Source organism: Periophthalmus magnuspinnatus, chromosome 17 (assembly GCF_009829125.3).
Source record: "Periophthalmus magnuspinnatus isolate fPerMag1 chromosome 17, fPerMag1.2.pri, whole genome shotgun sequence".
NCBI classification, from domain to species: Eukaryota; Metazoa; Chordata; class Actinopteri; order Gobiiformes; family Gobiidae; genus Periophthalmus; species Periophthalmus magnuspinnatus.
Window position 1 is genome coordinate 17,657,840 of NC_047142.1, and position 16,088 is coordinate 17,673,927.

A 16,088-nucleotide genomic window follows, 5' to 3' on the forward strand; every position below is an offset into this window, starting at 1 on the left:
ATTTTTATTTTGGCAGTAGTTTTCGATAAGGTTGAAGGATGAACGTACAATGGCACCAGAGTCCATGAACCCAAGTACTCAATTGTAAGTAAAGACTAGAGTAATACCATGTACCTAGCAGTTAGTAGTGGTCCTTCTTTATTTTAATTGTGTTGCTCAGATGTACTTTATATTGACTGTGTATCGTAACTTCCATTTCCAACATACCACCCTGAGACTGTGCCCTAGAGACTCTAAGACAGGAACAAACGCAGTAGGAGGATCAGCATATAACCCAAAATCACTAACCACTCCACTACACTTAGGCACTACACTCATTTGCTTCATATATGTGGAACACTGACTGAAGTGTGAATTACAATATTGTATTGAAAGAGTGTTTTTTATGATCGCCACTAGAGTGATATTGTACTGTCTTATTAATACTACAAACTATATATAACTGATACTCCAGCTATTAACTTAACCATTATAGCTGCAACTGGAGTGAGAGCTGTGAGCGGTTCCTCTGCTGGCTATGTCTGATAATGATTTATTGCTTTCTCAAATTGTAAATACCTTTTTCTGTATCCAACACACTCACTTTTCTTACCTAAACAAGCCCATCTTGCCGCAGCGTCCTCTCCTATTTCTCCAAACACTACACACACTACTCTATTCATTACATCTTTATTCCCGTGTTAGTTGGACATAGCAGTTCCATTTGACTCTCGCCTCCCTCCGCGCGGGCCGCTTATTTGAGATTCAGAGTTGGTATGGGTCTCCGGTGACTACTGCAGCCACTATTACCTGACAGCTTAGCCCGGACGACAGATAGCTCGTGATAGCTCTGAAAAACCAGCTCTCATCATTCGTGCCTCCAATTTGACTTTAATATCACACAAACGTCTCTAAAGGCGCCGGGACAAATGCGATGCTGGGCTACAAGATGTGGAAGGATGGTGCAAAATCATCTGTTTCATGACTTGAAACTAATCTCGTGAAATGAAAAGTTTAAGGTCCTATATTACGCTAAATTGACTCTTGTGAGTTTTAAACTATGTTAGAATGTTGTTACCTCATCAAAAACATAACCGAGTTGTGTTTTGTTTCGTTCACACATGTTTGAGTAATGCTTTATGATTAGTCTGTCTACATCCAAAGCTCAAAATGCACCTTGTGATGTCATGAAGTGGTAGTTTTCAAGTTAACAGCTTCGTTTTAACTTTAATTCAGTAGGGATTGCCAATTCCAGGGCTGAAATGATCAAAATATGAACAAAAAGCGAAGGTATATGGAGTTTACAGACACAGTGGAGCACTTCCTGTATTACCTCATGACATCACAAGGTGGAACGGACTGTTTTCTGTTTGAGAGAAGAACTATATGCTTCTGATGAGGAAACGACACCATAACATGGACAAGAAAATAGCGTAATATATGCCCTTTAAGAAGTGTGTGAATGTATTTTCCTCAAACTGAACTTGTAATTTCTTGATAATTATCGTAGAAATATTTCATACTGAACAACGTAAATTCGCTTTGCTTCATTTTTTGTTACACAGTGGAATCGTATTTATGGTTTGATAACTGCACTGTGTAACTTTTCTTGGGTCAGGCTCCTCCACCACCTGCTTATCCAGTGTTTTTGTTTAGTGTGCAATGTTCCATAGTGTTCCAAGTGTGTGTTGAAGTAATATTCGAAATACTTGCATATGTTTGTAATAGTCAACATGATGGGGGGGGGGAAAGGGATGAGTTGGTTTTGTTTATTGAACACTGAAAGACCCAGTTGGTTGCTTGAAGGCATTTCAACGATGATCTGGATCCATGTATCTTTAGTGATTTAGTTTTGTGATATATTGTACGTCTCTTTATTATCACACAGTATTACGGGGTGATTAAAGTGCATAGGACAGGTTATAGTCATTTCACTAAAACATCTTTGACATAATTATATTCAAGATTTTACCAAACATCTTTTTTTCTTTTTAAATGTTGGTGATTTTATAATTTTACTGTTGGACCCAGGGAGCAGATATGACATACATAGGGGTAATTTCATAACTGATACCTAGCAACTGTAATATTAACAATGCCAATATTTCTCTAAACAATGGTAATGATTAAAGTAAAAGAAAAATTCCAAATCTGTCAACTGGATCAAACGTTTTGCTGTTCATCCAAGCCGCTTCTTCAGTTCTGGTCAGATTGCTGGTGGACACTGTCTTATATCTGTCTGAAGGGAGGAGCTAACGCTAACTACACTGAAACTAAAACAGTTTCTTTACAGTTTAAGCCGATAAACAGAAACTGTAAGCAATATGAGGGTTAGCTTCAGTGTAGCTAGCTTGGATGAGTGCCGAAATGTGTTCACTCCAACAACTTTTTTGTCCAGTTGCCAGAATTGAATTTTTCTTTTACTCTGGATCATACCTGGATGACTGGGCGATCACACAGAGAGTAATGATTGGACTAATAAAAATAAATGACAACACCTTTATTTTTACGAATATTTAAGCTGTCAGAAAAATGCCTTCCTTGTGGATAAATTGTCTGTGTATATTGGACAAAATTTTCCATGCTGATGACATAGGTATAAATAAAGATAAATAATACATTAATTAATTAAAAAATTAATAAATAAATACATAAAAATACATAAATTAAAAAATTAAAATAAATAAATAGATTCTGTTTTAGAATACCCCACTACGTCCTGTATTTTCTTCCTGTTTTCTCCACAAACTGCCTCTTAACTGATGTAAAACTTTGATAAATACCTACCTTTAACCTGTCATATGCTCTTTAACACTTTTATACTGTCATTTTTACAGTAATATGTTGATTTTGAGTAACCCATACTAAAGAAGTTTTGTTTTTTTTGTTTGTTTTTTTGTCTTTCAGGATGCTGCCTGCAGCCAAAGACACATTTGAAGAAACATCAAGCTGTTGTTTCTGACATCCACAGACCGACAAAGTACTTCTTGTGTCGCACTGTGTTTGACTTCTCTCAACTTTGTCCAAAAACCTGTACGTGACCTCATATTTTACCAGCAAACGGCGTTAAAAAAAAACTGCCACATAACTGAATGTAAGTGGAAAAAATTGCAAGATGCTACCACCGCCTCCACAATCTCTGCTTTAGACCATCAACTGTGACGTCAAATCATCAACGAATCTTAAACTCCGCTCCAAGAATGCGACCGGCGATGCTCTGGTTGTTCGCATTCACGCTACAGGCTGCTAGCGTTAGCCTAGTGTACGCCATGCAACACTACCCGTCGGGCTGGGGCCATTACGACGTGTGCAAATCTCAAATCTATACGGAGGAAGGACTGGCCTGGGACTACATGGCGTGCCAGCCCGAAGCCACGGACATGACAAAGTACCTGCGCGTGACCCTTGACCCCCCCAACATCACGTGTGGAGATCCGCCCGAAACCTACTGCGCTTTGGTGAGTTGTGACGAAGGGGCTGCGGACGGGGGTGATGGAGACAAATGAGGCTGTACGGGCCCCGAGCGCAACGAGTACTGGGTCAGGGAGAGAGGGGGAGAGGGGAAGGAGAGAGGTGGAGGGAGAGAGGAGGAGAGGAGAAGGAGAGTGATGGAGGGAGAGAGGGGGAGAGGGGAAGGAGAAAGATGAAGGGAGAGAGGAGGAGAGGAGAAGGAGAGTGATGGAGAGAGGGAGAGAGGGGAAGGAGAGTGATGGAGGAAGAGAGAGGGAGAGAGGGGCAGGAGAGTGATGGTGGAGAGAGGGGGGAGATAGAGAGGTAGGGGGAGAGGGGAAGGAGAGTGATAGAGGGAGAAAAAGAAGGAGCAGGTAGAGAGGTAGAAGGAGAGGGGAAGGAGAGTGATAGAGGGAGAGAAAGAAGGAGCAGGTAGAGAGGTAGAAGGAGAGGGGAAGGAGAGTGATGAAGAGAGAGAGAGGTAGGTGGAGAGGGGAAGGAGAGTGATGGAGAAGGAGAAAGAGAGAAAAAAGGAGGGGCAGGTAGAGAGGTAGGGGGAGAGGGGAAGGAGAGTGATGAAGAGAGAGAGGTAGGTGGAGAGGGGAAGGAGAGTGATGGAGAAGCAAATAGAGAGAGAAAAGGAGGGGCAGGTAGAAAGGTAGGGGGAGAGGGGAAGGAGAGTGATGAAGGGAGAGGGGGAGAAGGAAGGAGGGGGAGATAGGGAGGTAGGGGAAAAGGGGAAGGAGAGTGATGAAGGGAGAGAGAGAGAAGGAGGGGGAGATAGAGAGGTAGGGGGAGAGGGAATGGAGAGTGATAGAGGGAGAGAAAGAAGGAGCAGGTAGAGAGGTAGGGGACGAAGGGAAGGAGGGTGATGAAGAGAGACAGAGAGAGAGAAGAGGGGGAGATAGAGAGGTAGGGGGAGAGGGGAAGGAGAGTGATGAAGGGAGAGAGGGGGAGAAGGAGGAGCAGGTAGAGAGGTAGGGGGAGAGGGGAATGAGAGTGATAGAGGGAGAGAAAGAAGAAGCAGGTAGAGATGTAGGGGGAGAGAGGGAGGGACAAAAAGAGAGAGCAAAAGAGAGAGAGGGAGGGTGAGGGGGAAGGGATATTGAGAGAAAAGGAGGGACAGCTAGAGAGGGATAGGGAGAAAGGAAGGGAGAAAGAGAGAGAGAGAAGGAGAGATAGATGGGGGAGATATCAGGGAAAGACAGAGAGAGGAGACAGATAAATGAGGAGGAAGAGAGGTTGGGGGAGAGAGAGGGCGAAAGGGAGGGAGAAAGAGAAATAGAGGGGTAGGAAAGAGGGAGAGAGAAGGTGACGGGGAGAGAATGAGATAGAGAAGGAAAGTGAGAAGTAGAGGAGAGACACAGATACAAGGACAGATAGAGAAGAGGTGAGGGAGAGAGAGGGAGGGCGGTGAAAAATAAAGAGAGGGAGAGCGATAGAAGGTGGGGGAGAGAAAGCGTACAAGGCGATATGGCGTCAGTGCTGAGGAGATTAATGGGCGCTCACACGGTGCTAGTCAAGTGTTACAGCACAGGGCAGGACACCGGGCTGGAGATGGACTGATACCTCTCATGTAGTAGGACTCTGTGGGAACTCAATTAAAGAAGAATGGGTTGATTTGCTTTTCAAAGGCTCGTACCCGACGCCACGTTTCAGTTTAGACATTTGGCCCCTCCCACTTTGTGCCGTCTGTCAATCCTATGTTAAACCACGACACATGGAGCCAGCTGGTTCCACATGGTTTTCATAGATTGAGCAATATTCTCTATCCTTTTTTGTTGTTTCCTTGTGTCTCTCTTCCAACAATTTATTATTATTTTATTTAAATAGAAGGGAATAAAATTACATATGTTTTATTGGTTGCTAAATCATGCTAATGTGCAACTTTAAAGAAAGACATGTTACTTATAATAGATTTTATCTATATCTATTATACTTGCGCACTATTATTAAAAAAAAAAAAAAAATCCCGTTACAGTAATGAGTTTTGATGTTGGTACAGCTTTGCATCTCCTCCTGCACTTTTGTCCCATGATGCATTGCTTTTGTGCATAGATAGGGCAGTCTTAAAAGCACTCAGTTAGCTTAGAGTGTTGTAACATTATCAGGAATGTACCTGGAGTTGTATTTTGTTTCATTCACATATGTTCGAGTAACCCTTTATTATTAGTCTGTGTACATCTCCAAAGCTCAAAATGCTCTGTTCCACGTTGTGATGTCATGCAGTGGTAGTTTTTTTGACTTTAGTTCAGTAGAGATGGACAATTTTCCTCATGGTTCTAGTGAAGCTGCATGGAGTTTAAAAACACAGTGGAGCACTTCCTGTATTGCTTTTTGTGTTTCGGTTTGAGAAGAACTCAGCCTAAATATGCAGGGTTTTACTGTTAAACGTGTGTGACTCAAGCAAAAAAAAAAAAAAAACACAACTCCGGGTACATTTGTGATGGGAAAACAACATTATATCACAAAATAGTGTAATAAAAGCACTTTAATAGCACTCAAGCAGCTGTCAATCACGTTTTAACCCGCCCACTCTGCTCTCTCTTTCTCTCTCCCTGCATTTTCCTCCACTAAGCATATAATTCACCATCTTTTATCTCTCCATCTTTATCCCCTCAGGCCTATTTGTTCTACATTACCATATTTGTATAGTCAACTGTAAACATGCATGGGAGCCGACACAACACTGCAGATCACAGTTAGCAGTGACAGTCCAAGTGTATTCATTATGCAACATCTCTCACTGCTGCATCTCCACGGGGTCCCATTGGCCCCTATCAGCCACTATCAGCGGTTCAGTGGTGGGTTGCGTTTGTTCTCGATCATAGGGAAAGCAGAGCCCCCCGTAGACTTTCAAAGCATTTAACACAAGATGAGCAAGTGCCAGAAGATAGAAGTAAATATTTACCAATTAAAATGAACGCCTTAAAAAGTGGAGTTTTTCTTGGCGTTCCAGATGGCATTGAGGCATTTTAGTGGCACTGGATGGAGAGGAGTCTGCAGTCTTCAGTGAGCGGTGTCGGTCTGCCAAGCAAAACAAAAGATTAAACAGTGTATGCGAAATTACCATAACGCAATGAGGAAAACAATGTGAGAATGAGAACTGAGCAGGGGAACAGTGATGTGTACTGGAAGACAGGTTTGTACAAATCACCTGTTTATTCTATTTAGTACTAGTAGCAGTAGTAGTAGTACTAGTAGTGGTTGTAGTAATAGTCATAGCAGTAGTAGCAGTAGCAACAGTAGCAGTAGTAGCCACAGTAGCAGTAGTAACAGTAACAGTAGTAGCATTAGTAGTAGTAATAGTAGTATTAGTATTAGCAGTAGTAGTACTAGTAATAATAGTAGTTGCAGCAGTAGTAGTAATAGTAGTAGTAGTAGTAGCAGTAGATGTAGTAGTTATAGCAGTAGTAGTAGTAGTAGCAGTAGTTATAGTAGTCATACCAGTAGTAGCAGTAGCAGTAGTAGTAATAGTAGTAGCCACAGTAGCAGTAGTAACAGTAGTAATAGTAGCAGTATTAATAGTAATAGTAGTAGTAGTAGCAGTCATAGTAGTAGTAGCAGTACCACTAGTTGCAGTAGTAGCAGCCATATTAGTAGTAGTAGTTGTAGTATCAGCAGCAGTAGTAGTAATAGTAGAATCCATGTAATCAAATATTCTGTGTGGTTTACACAGTACTACACAAACTTGCATGTTTCTGTTGTTTCATTTATTCTCCTGTATTTTCCTCGATACCTTAGGGGCTGATTTCTAGGATTCCACTTTTGCATATACGATTCATAACAAGATTATAACCTGTCTTCATTATAACTTCATATTGAATTTCAAGCTACATTGAATTTCAAGCTACATTTTTCAATCAATATTTTATTTCTGCAGACTCAGTAGTGGATGGTGTTAGTTGCAAGATTTAGTTTTAATGCAAATTCAAGAAAACTAGTTCAGCTGTGGGGTGCAATGATTTCAATTATTTCAGTTCTGTATCACCAGTATTGAGAAATCTGCTGTTTGAGTGACAGAGAGGTCAAATATTGGTACCATAGACTGTATAAATAAATGGACATAGCTAACCTGCTAGCTAACGTGCCAAACAGGAAGTGAACATGGGTGCACTTTCGGCTCCATCAACTCTGTACACCCCTCTCTCTGTAAATGCTGCTGTTAGACTTGTCATTGTGGTCTTAAAATGTTCATATTGACCGGTTCTACTTGATCCTGGTATTTTTATTTTGCTATTGTGTCCATAACTCAAGATATGAACATTAACAAGAGACTAATCAGCTGCTTTATTTCCCCATGGTCGCCCCCGCTAGCAACAGGTGCGATCCGTTTGACAGCACTGCTAAACAGGAAGGGGCGTTACCTTAGTCAGCTTTACTCCAGATTAGCTCTTTAGTCACTTTTGATACTTTTGATACTCGCAGTCGAAATTCCACTCCAGTCCACTCTTTTATACAGTCCATGATTGGCACATTATATAATAGCTGTACTGTACATGGTAATTTATATACTATTGCAAGGATATTTGTCTTGGGGTGCGTTCAGATTGGTTTGGTCATGGTTTGATCTCTGTTTTGTCCCGATATTTTGCCTTGTTTGGCTCCTGTTGACCCAGTTTGACTAAGTGAATGAAAGCATGTGCACTGAACTTATTGTGTATATACAAATATTGCAATAACTTCATAATCGCAGTAGAAAAAACATAGTTATCAAACATCGCATCTATTTCTTATGTTGTGCAGTCCTATTCCGAGTATTAGCAGGTCTCTGGAGCAGGAATAGTTTGAAGTTGTTCTTGTGAATCCTCTGGGTTTGTGAGTACAGTATGACATTTATAGCCCTTAATCCGACGCGTGACAAGCTCTGTACAATATCAGCCTTGTGTTTACGCTCTGCTGTGGTCTCCTTTATGCCATCAAACCAAGGTCCTCACACGGAACGTTCCATGTGGATAAAGACATACTCTGAACAGCAAAAAAAATGTTTAAATGACTTGAATTCAGAATAGTGTCACAATATGAAAAATTCACATGCTATGGAAAAAGACTTGATACTCCATAACCACAATGAGGCGACAGCTCTTGACATAAACATCATTAGTTGGGCTGTCAGATCCACTGATGTGTGTGATTCTAGCTCCCACAAATGTCCTGTTGTTGTGTCTTTGGGCAAGATACTTAACCCATCTCACCCCCTGTCTGCATAGAACAGTGTGTAAGTGTGTGTGTGAACAGCTGAGTGGTTCCTTGATGTATACAGATACAGAGTAATAGCGTCGTTGATATCACCATGTGGTCTTACGTGGTTAATAATATAGCTCAAGCTCATTCTAATGCAGGAAATTTGTTTTTTTCAGTATGTATAAATGTTCAAATGAGTATTAAGTTTGCAGTTTTAGTATCTACCATTAAATTCTTAGGTTTGTCTCTGGTTTAAGCCCAGTTTAGTCTTAATTTATAGTCTTCTTTTAGTCCTATTCCAGTGCAGCTTTAGTCCTGATCTAATCCAGACATGTAAACGCACCCGTAATTTGGATTTTGTCTGGTTTTGATTTACAGTATTTGATTTATGGACCAAACTTTACAAATATTGGGTGTTACACTTGCTCCATTGTGGTAAATCATAACTCAGACAGATGTCGAGCATCAGGGACTTAACCTTGTTTTTATTTTTAGCCTTGGACCTTCAGGGGTTCTTCACTGTGTGGGTATTAGGGCCACTCCCACGATGCACTGGGGCACTGTCACTCACAATCACTCAACTCTGCTTTCTAAATATCCTTTACTTCAAAATAGGGATGCTGAGATTAGGCAGCTTTATAATTAATTAAATGTGATAGTAAGGATTGAAGGTCTGCAAGGTTAAAAAAAAAAAAATAAGAAAAATCTAACTTTATTTTCATACTAAGGAAAATGTTCATAATGCAAATGTAACCACCTCAGGGTATGTACACGTCTGGACCTCTAGGTTCGTAGGAGCTGAAATATAGCAACAACAACAGACTCAGTAAATGTAATTAAATGTGAACTTTTAGTTATAAAAAACATTAAAGAAGTGCACAATACAATTTCAAATACATTTACACATTTGGCCCAAAACTAAAATAAAAGTGTCCCATGGGAATTGTTCATTTCCGAAATGTTTCTTTGCAACTTAGATCAATGTTCAAGTCAATAAGTCAGGGGATAGTCAGTCATGGAATGTGTCCGGAGTAGGCTCGTTGGTATTGGTCAGTGGGACTGACACAAATCCTACCACAGGATCCGTTGTATGGGATGATAGGGCTCACGATTTGATTGGGAGGCTCGCCATCAAACGGATTTCATCAATGTCGTTATACACAAAGGTTGGAACATCACTTTTCCAGTGAAGTACAAAAACCTGACCTGTATTAGCAAAACAGGTTTTACAATCCAATTCTCAATGTGTGCAATTGCAAATAGGTTCATATCAAATTCACATAAGATATCAACATAGGTAGTGTTGTACAACATAAATTTATCCTATCAAATGGAAAAATAACTTAATATAGTTAACATGTAGGTAACTACAATTACTTTCCAATTAACTGTCTCATATTCAAATAAATGTCTTATATTGTTAAAATATATCATTTTAACCAGAGTAATTTCAATGGAATTTCACAATATAATCACATTTTTACCAATGCGTTCACTTATTTATGGAAAACACATTAACTTGTACAGTATAATGCATATTTATATTTTCTATGTATCAACTCTTTTTAACACAAGGTTTTAGATAAATTAAATGAAATATAACAAAAAAATCACAGCTTTGCTGGTTATACGTATTTTAGATAACTAAATTAACTTAAAATGACAATTTTTATCTTCAATTCCTTTTAACAATATATTTTTTATAAAATGAACTTAAAATGTACAAAATACTCAAAATAATGAGCTAGCGTGTTCGCAAGGAGCTTGTCAATGTGAACATGTGCGTGCTAGCTTACCAAGACGACCAACTCGGATGATTCACCAATTTTAAAGTAACTCAGCAATGGTTCTGCCACCTCCAACAGGACCTTTAATCACATTAAAACAAACACTTTAACATTTGTCACTTTCAAAACACAAAACTTCGGGTTTCATACCTTTTCTCTATTTTTTCCAACAACACGTGAGGGAGAGGCCGTGCTCTGCGCGTAAGGAGCACAGTCAAGCTACCTGCGTGCGCTCATTCCACTTCCGGTTTCGTCAAAATAAAACGTCCGACTTTCAAAATAAAACCACTTATATTGAAACGCAAAATACATGTAAAAATACTCATTTTAAAACTATTTAAATCTTATTTGGTTCTAACCAGGCGGGTTACACAAAACCAAATTTTATATTATAGATTAGAACCTGTTTAATGGTTAATAGACTCGATAATCAATATTGATTCCGATACCGTGATGATATTAAAATTGTAGACAAGAGAATGAGATTTTCAACATTTCAACATTAAATCATGATACTTTTTTTATATCTTATATCTGTGTAATGCCTCAGTCGTCCAGGTAGGTTCCATAGTGGTCCATGGTGTATACTAGTCCAGTGGTCCCCAACCACCGGGCCGTGGACCGGTACCGGTCCGTGGATCAATTGGTACCGGGCCACCGGCCGTCCAAGAAATAATTAATTATTTCCGTTGTATTTATTATCTGAGTCTGAACAATCGTTTATTTTGAAAAATCTTTTATTTTGAAAAATGACCGGATTACATTTCCGTCACTTGAGCGCCGACAACTTAACCACGTGGCGTTCTGACGGCCCGCGCGCGTAATTGCGTAATTTTACGCACTGTTTTGCAGCACTTTTGCGTTTTAAACATGACGAAACGGACAAAACAAAGGACGTACGCGACCGAGGACACTGTGGATGTTTGTACAAGTTAAACTAGAGGCATCTCGGACCCGGAGCGATTCATGGAACCGAGTGAAGATCTCACGGTGGACTCAGGAGCAGAGGGACCTTATGTTTTGATGGACTGGATGCTGTTCCTGATCGGTAAGCGTGGTTTATTCTGCTATTGTGGGTCAAATGTGTATCATGTGTAATCATTAGCATTAGCTAATGCCAATCTGCGCCCCAAAGTGTATAAATGCTCAGCAGACAAACTTACAGTGATTCTGACACCTGTGGGTAAAACTATAGGGTGTTACCTTTAAAAAGACCCCAAACTTGTGCATTTACTACTGAGGGTTCAATAGTGGTGATTATTTTAATTTGGAGAGGTCAGAACAAAGGCAATTTCACCAAAATGACCCGGAATGCTAAGGGGTTTTTAACCCACAAATTAGCAAAATGATGTCATATGATAATACAGGAAGTGCACCTCTGTGTTGTTAACCCTATAGCGTCGGATGCTATCGCCGCCAATAGATTTGCATTTGCGGACTTTCCATTACTGTAACTCCGCAACCAGCAATTGTGCTATCTTGTAAATTCAAACAGCATCTCAAAGCAGAGGCATGGGGCTTTTTAAATATATTACTGTCATTACGGTAATGTGCTTACGTTGTCCCTCGAAAATGACCAATCAGAGCACAGGTGCCGCCGGGATTGTCCCAGTCAGTTATGTGATGTATCAAAAGGCAAAGGTACATGCAGATACTTTCTTTAACATGATTTTTATGGCTAGTCTAGGTGAGCTGCAATGGTCTATAATGTGCTCAGTCCTTAAAAAGGTTAAACTCTACACACCTTCTCTAGAATCATTTGGATGATCCCAGCCCTGGAATTGCCAATTTTTTCTGAACAAAGAATTACTCAAACGTGTGAATGAAACAAAACACAACTCCGGGTGTGTTTTTGATTAGGTGACAATGCTATAACACGGCTCACAAGAATCCATTTTGTGTAATATATATATAGGACCTTTAACAATCTATTCTAACTAAACATATTTGAAACTGTGGCATTCAGAAAAGGCCAAGTGCAAGCTAACTGTGCTATTATGGAGAACGGTTATACTGCCATTTAGCCAAGCAATGACAAGGCTGGTTAAACTAATGCTGTAACAGATTTGTCTAATATGATGTGTCTAAGCTTCCTGCATAGGGGAATTAATGGACACGAGGCAATGTTAAAATTCAGCGTTTTATGGTTTAACACCAATTATCCAATTAGAGACATCAGATTCGTCCCAGGCAATTATTGCAGCCTTCCCCCACATAGACTTAATGAATGATGACCGCCAGTGCAGAAAAAAACACATCTGCATTCGGATATGGTGAGAACTTGGTTTAATTATACCACTCCTGCCTCTCCACAGTCAAATCAACCCGCTTTAGTGGATTTGGTGTTTGTAACAAAGTAGGGGGCAATTAAATGAATTATGAATCATATTGTGGTGGGCATGTTTCACTGGCAGTTTATAAGCAAGTAACTACACCCATAACACCCAAAGTGAAGAAAATTGCAAGTTTTATCTATGCTAATTGTGATACGTGTGATAGTTGTAAAGTGTAAAGGGTATTGTTGGATAGCTACTCATTTTAAAGGTGCATTATGTAACTTTTCTTATCTCCATGAAGATGTTATAACTGTTTTTGGCTCTCCATTAATCTGACCTGATGCTGTCATCTACTTGTTCCCATAACTTTCCGGGCAAAGCAATAAAATCACTATGGAGACAAACAAATGGCGTGTACTCTGACAGGAAAACACATCTTTTAATCCAAGCGTTCGAAGGGAAGCTGAAAGACATTTTTATATATCATGTTTTAGTTAAATACATTTTGAAAACACTAAGCCAAAAGATCACAAATTATTTCACAGCTTCAGTGCTCCCTATACTAATGAAAGAAGATGTGAAAAACTCTTAAACTAGCTGATAACCGACATGCTTATCATATTATGTAATTGTAATAAGCACAATTTGGCTGCAGAAATGCTTAGAACTAGTCTAGTGATGATTTGTAGACGAGATATGCGAAATTAATTGTTGGAGCTTTCTACCATGTTATAACGTTCCCTCATCAAAAAACATGCACTGAAGAAGCTTTTTGATGTTATCCATGCATATTTAAGCAATTTAGCAATCTCTCTCGGGCTTTATTTGAACCCTCCTTACAGTTAACTATAAGATTCTGTCCAAAGCTCCGCCCACAAGCCTACATCATCCATGCTCCCACATGACAATTCTCCATAAATATACAAAAACATGATACAAAACTGTATACTGCAACTTGACAAACCTGATGCGATGTGCAGTAGTTTCATAGCGGGATGCACTGTAATTGTAATGCTCTGAAGGGTGAGTGACTTAGCGTAGAGAGCAATGAGAGGGAAGACTCAGAAACTTATAAACATGTTAATACATTGTTTTCGGCGAATATAGCATTTTCAAAACAAATAAAAGGTTGCATAGTGATGGAAATATCTTATGTGTTAGCAGTTAATACCCCACAGAAGTAAAATACCCGTTCTGTGACAATTCTGAGAAAATTTCAATCGCGTTACTGCTCAGAAGGACTTCTTACTGAGGATAACCGGAAGCGGTGTGAATGAAGCTATATACAACTCCAGTTTTTGATAAGGGAACAAATGTATATGGTTAAAACTCAAAAAAGTCAATTTTGCATAATATGTGCCCTTTAAACAAAACCTTCAGTAATTGCTTGTGTGCATTTGCTACTGTGAGTTTACAGTCACTCACTTGGCAGCCTGAGAATGCCCCAGTGTGTCATCTTTCCCTTTCAACTGCACCAAAAGCGGAGCTGTGTGCAAATATGGCCATCCAATCTCTGTCCCTTCGTTTGGTGCAAGCTGGGTAAAGTTCAGAAGAATTACAAAATATCCATGTGCGCAGTTTGGAAATGCTGGGATAAGCTCTGATGCTAAATTGGTCTCACAAATGTTTACACAATCGCTATAGTGACATGAGTGAGTCTGTGTGGACCAGAACACTGCGGATCTGGGCAGCTGATGATGAGTGCTGATGGTTGTTAGCGGTTTAGATTTTGTGCCAGATATATTCAGGGAGAGAGGGGGCAGAAAGAAAGGAGAGGGAGGGAGAAAAAGAGGGAGAGAGGAGGATGAGAGAAAAGAGAGGGGTAGAAAATAAAGGAGAGAAAAAGAGGGGGGGTGAGAGTGAGAAAGAGGGGGATGGAGAGAAAGTGGGAAGGGAGTGAGAAGCATAGCGGAAGAAAGAGACAAGTATAGAGAAAAGGGAGATTTTAGATTTTTTAATAGACCTTTATTGTCTCTGTCAAAAACATTTTTACACAAAAATAAACTCAAGCATTTACATACATACATGCTATTTACATACTGTTTACTCTAGTTACAAAAATGGTCCAAATAAGCTCTCCCCAAGCCTCAGCACTCTTCAAAGCCCTCCTCATCACTGTTCATGGAGTAAACCAACCTGACAGAGCCCTCACAGTGACCCAGCTCTGAGCCAGCACCCTCCTCCTTCTGCTCACATACACCATCTTGGACTGTCCTAACAGAAAGCTCAGCAGCTGGCCCCTCCTCTTGCTCCACACAGTATCTCATACTATCTCAGCCCTTACACAAACATCTGTGCATTAAACACCTGCCCCACACTTCTAAATACTGCCCCCAGCAGGTGGAACAGCTGTGTCAGACGCCCACACTCCCAGAAGCAGAACACCATCTCCCTGAGTGCACAGAAAGGGCAGCCCTCAACCAGACCACTGTTCACACGATAGACAAAAGAGTTAACTGCCACAGCTCCGTGCAGGAGTCTGGAGTGCAGATCTCCCTGTCTCTTGGTGAGGTTAGGCCCCAGGCCCAGGTGAGATCTCCACAGAGTATCCGGACGAGCACACAGTCTCTGGGCCTGAAACATCAGTCTGTAAAAAGTCTTTAAGCGACGCAGAGACAGGACAGGACAGGCCAGCAGGGGGCTTGAGGAGTCTGCAAGGGCAGGACTGAAGGTGACATTAGGGAAGAGGTCAGTAGAGTCAGGGGACAGTGAGCCAGAGCAGAACCTTCTGAGTAGAGTCCACTTTTGCTCCATCAGCCGCTGCCTCCAGTGGACTAGGAGCTGCTCCAGTGTGCGAGCCGACCTGAGGCCCAGGTGAGCAGCCAGAGCCTCTGTGTTGTCCATGTGATGCCCAGTCCTCTCCAGCGGCTGCTCCAGAGTGAGGACTCCCCCAGAGCTGAAATGGTCACACAGTGCAGTCTTTGTCCAGCCAGGATAGTCCAGGGGCTCTTTCAGGGGCCAGTACAGCATGGTCCACACTGACAGGAGGCCACAATAGAAAGGAGGGAGCGAGTCTAGTCAGTAGTTAGAGAGGAGGAGAGAAAAGCCCAGGCCCTGGCCCTCTACAGGATGGATGGACACAGCTAAAGGTCTCTACAGCAGCTCCTCTGGACCTGTGAGGAACCTCTGGAGAAACTGCAGCCTGAAAGTAACTCTTTGACTGGCCAGATGGACAAGTCTTTGTCCTTCCTGCTCCTTTGGCAGGAAAAGCACCGCTTGTGGAACCCAGTGCAGCTTGTCCCAGAAAAAGTCCACTAGGATTCTCTGGATTGTGGAAAGGGCAGTGGGAGGTGGGTCCACACACAGAAGACCAGGTTGTTAATAACATGCACTCTCCCCTGGTAGGACATTTTGGGCAGCAGCCACCTGTTCAGAGGGCCCTGAACAGTGTGTCAGGTTGTTTTCGATACCG

The 16,088-nt window shown here is 41.1% G+C and overlaps 1 protein-coding gene across 1 annotated transcript in view; it reads left to right on the forward strand.

Annotated features, from left to right (window-relative positions):
* Positions 1–3,147: 3,147 nt before the first annotated feature.
* LOC117385295 (netrin-G1-like) overlaps positions 3,148–16,088 on the forward strand; it is a 104,075-nt gene continuing 91,134 nt past the window's right edge. Inside the window, exon 1 of the mRNA XM_033982592.2 lies at positions 3,148–3,437. Coding sequence (XP_033838483.2) covers positions 3,180–3,437 — 258 coding nt within the window. The 5' untranslated portion in view covers positions 3,148–3,179. The remainder of the gene's footprint in view (positions 3,438–16,088) is intronic.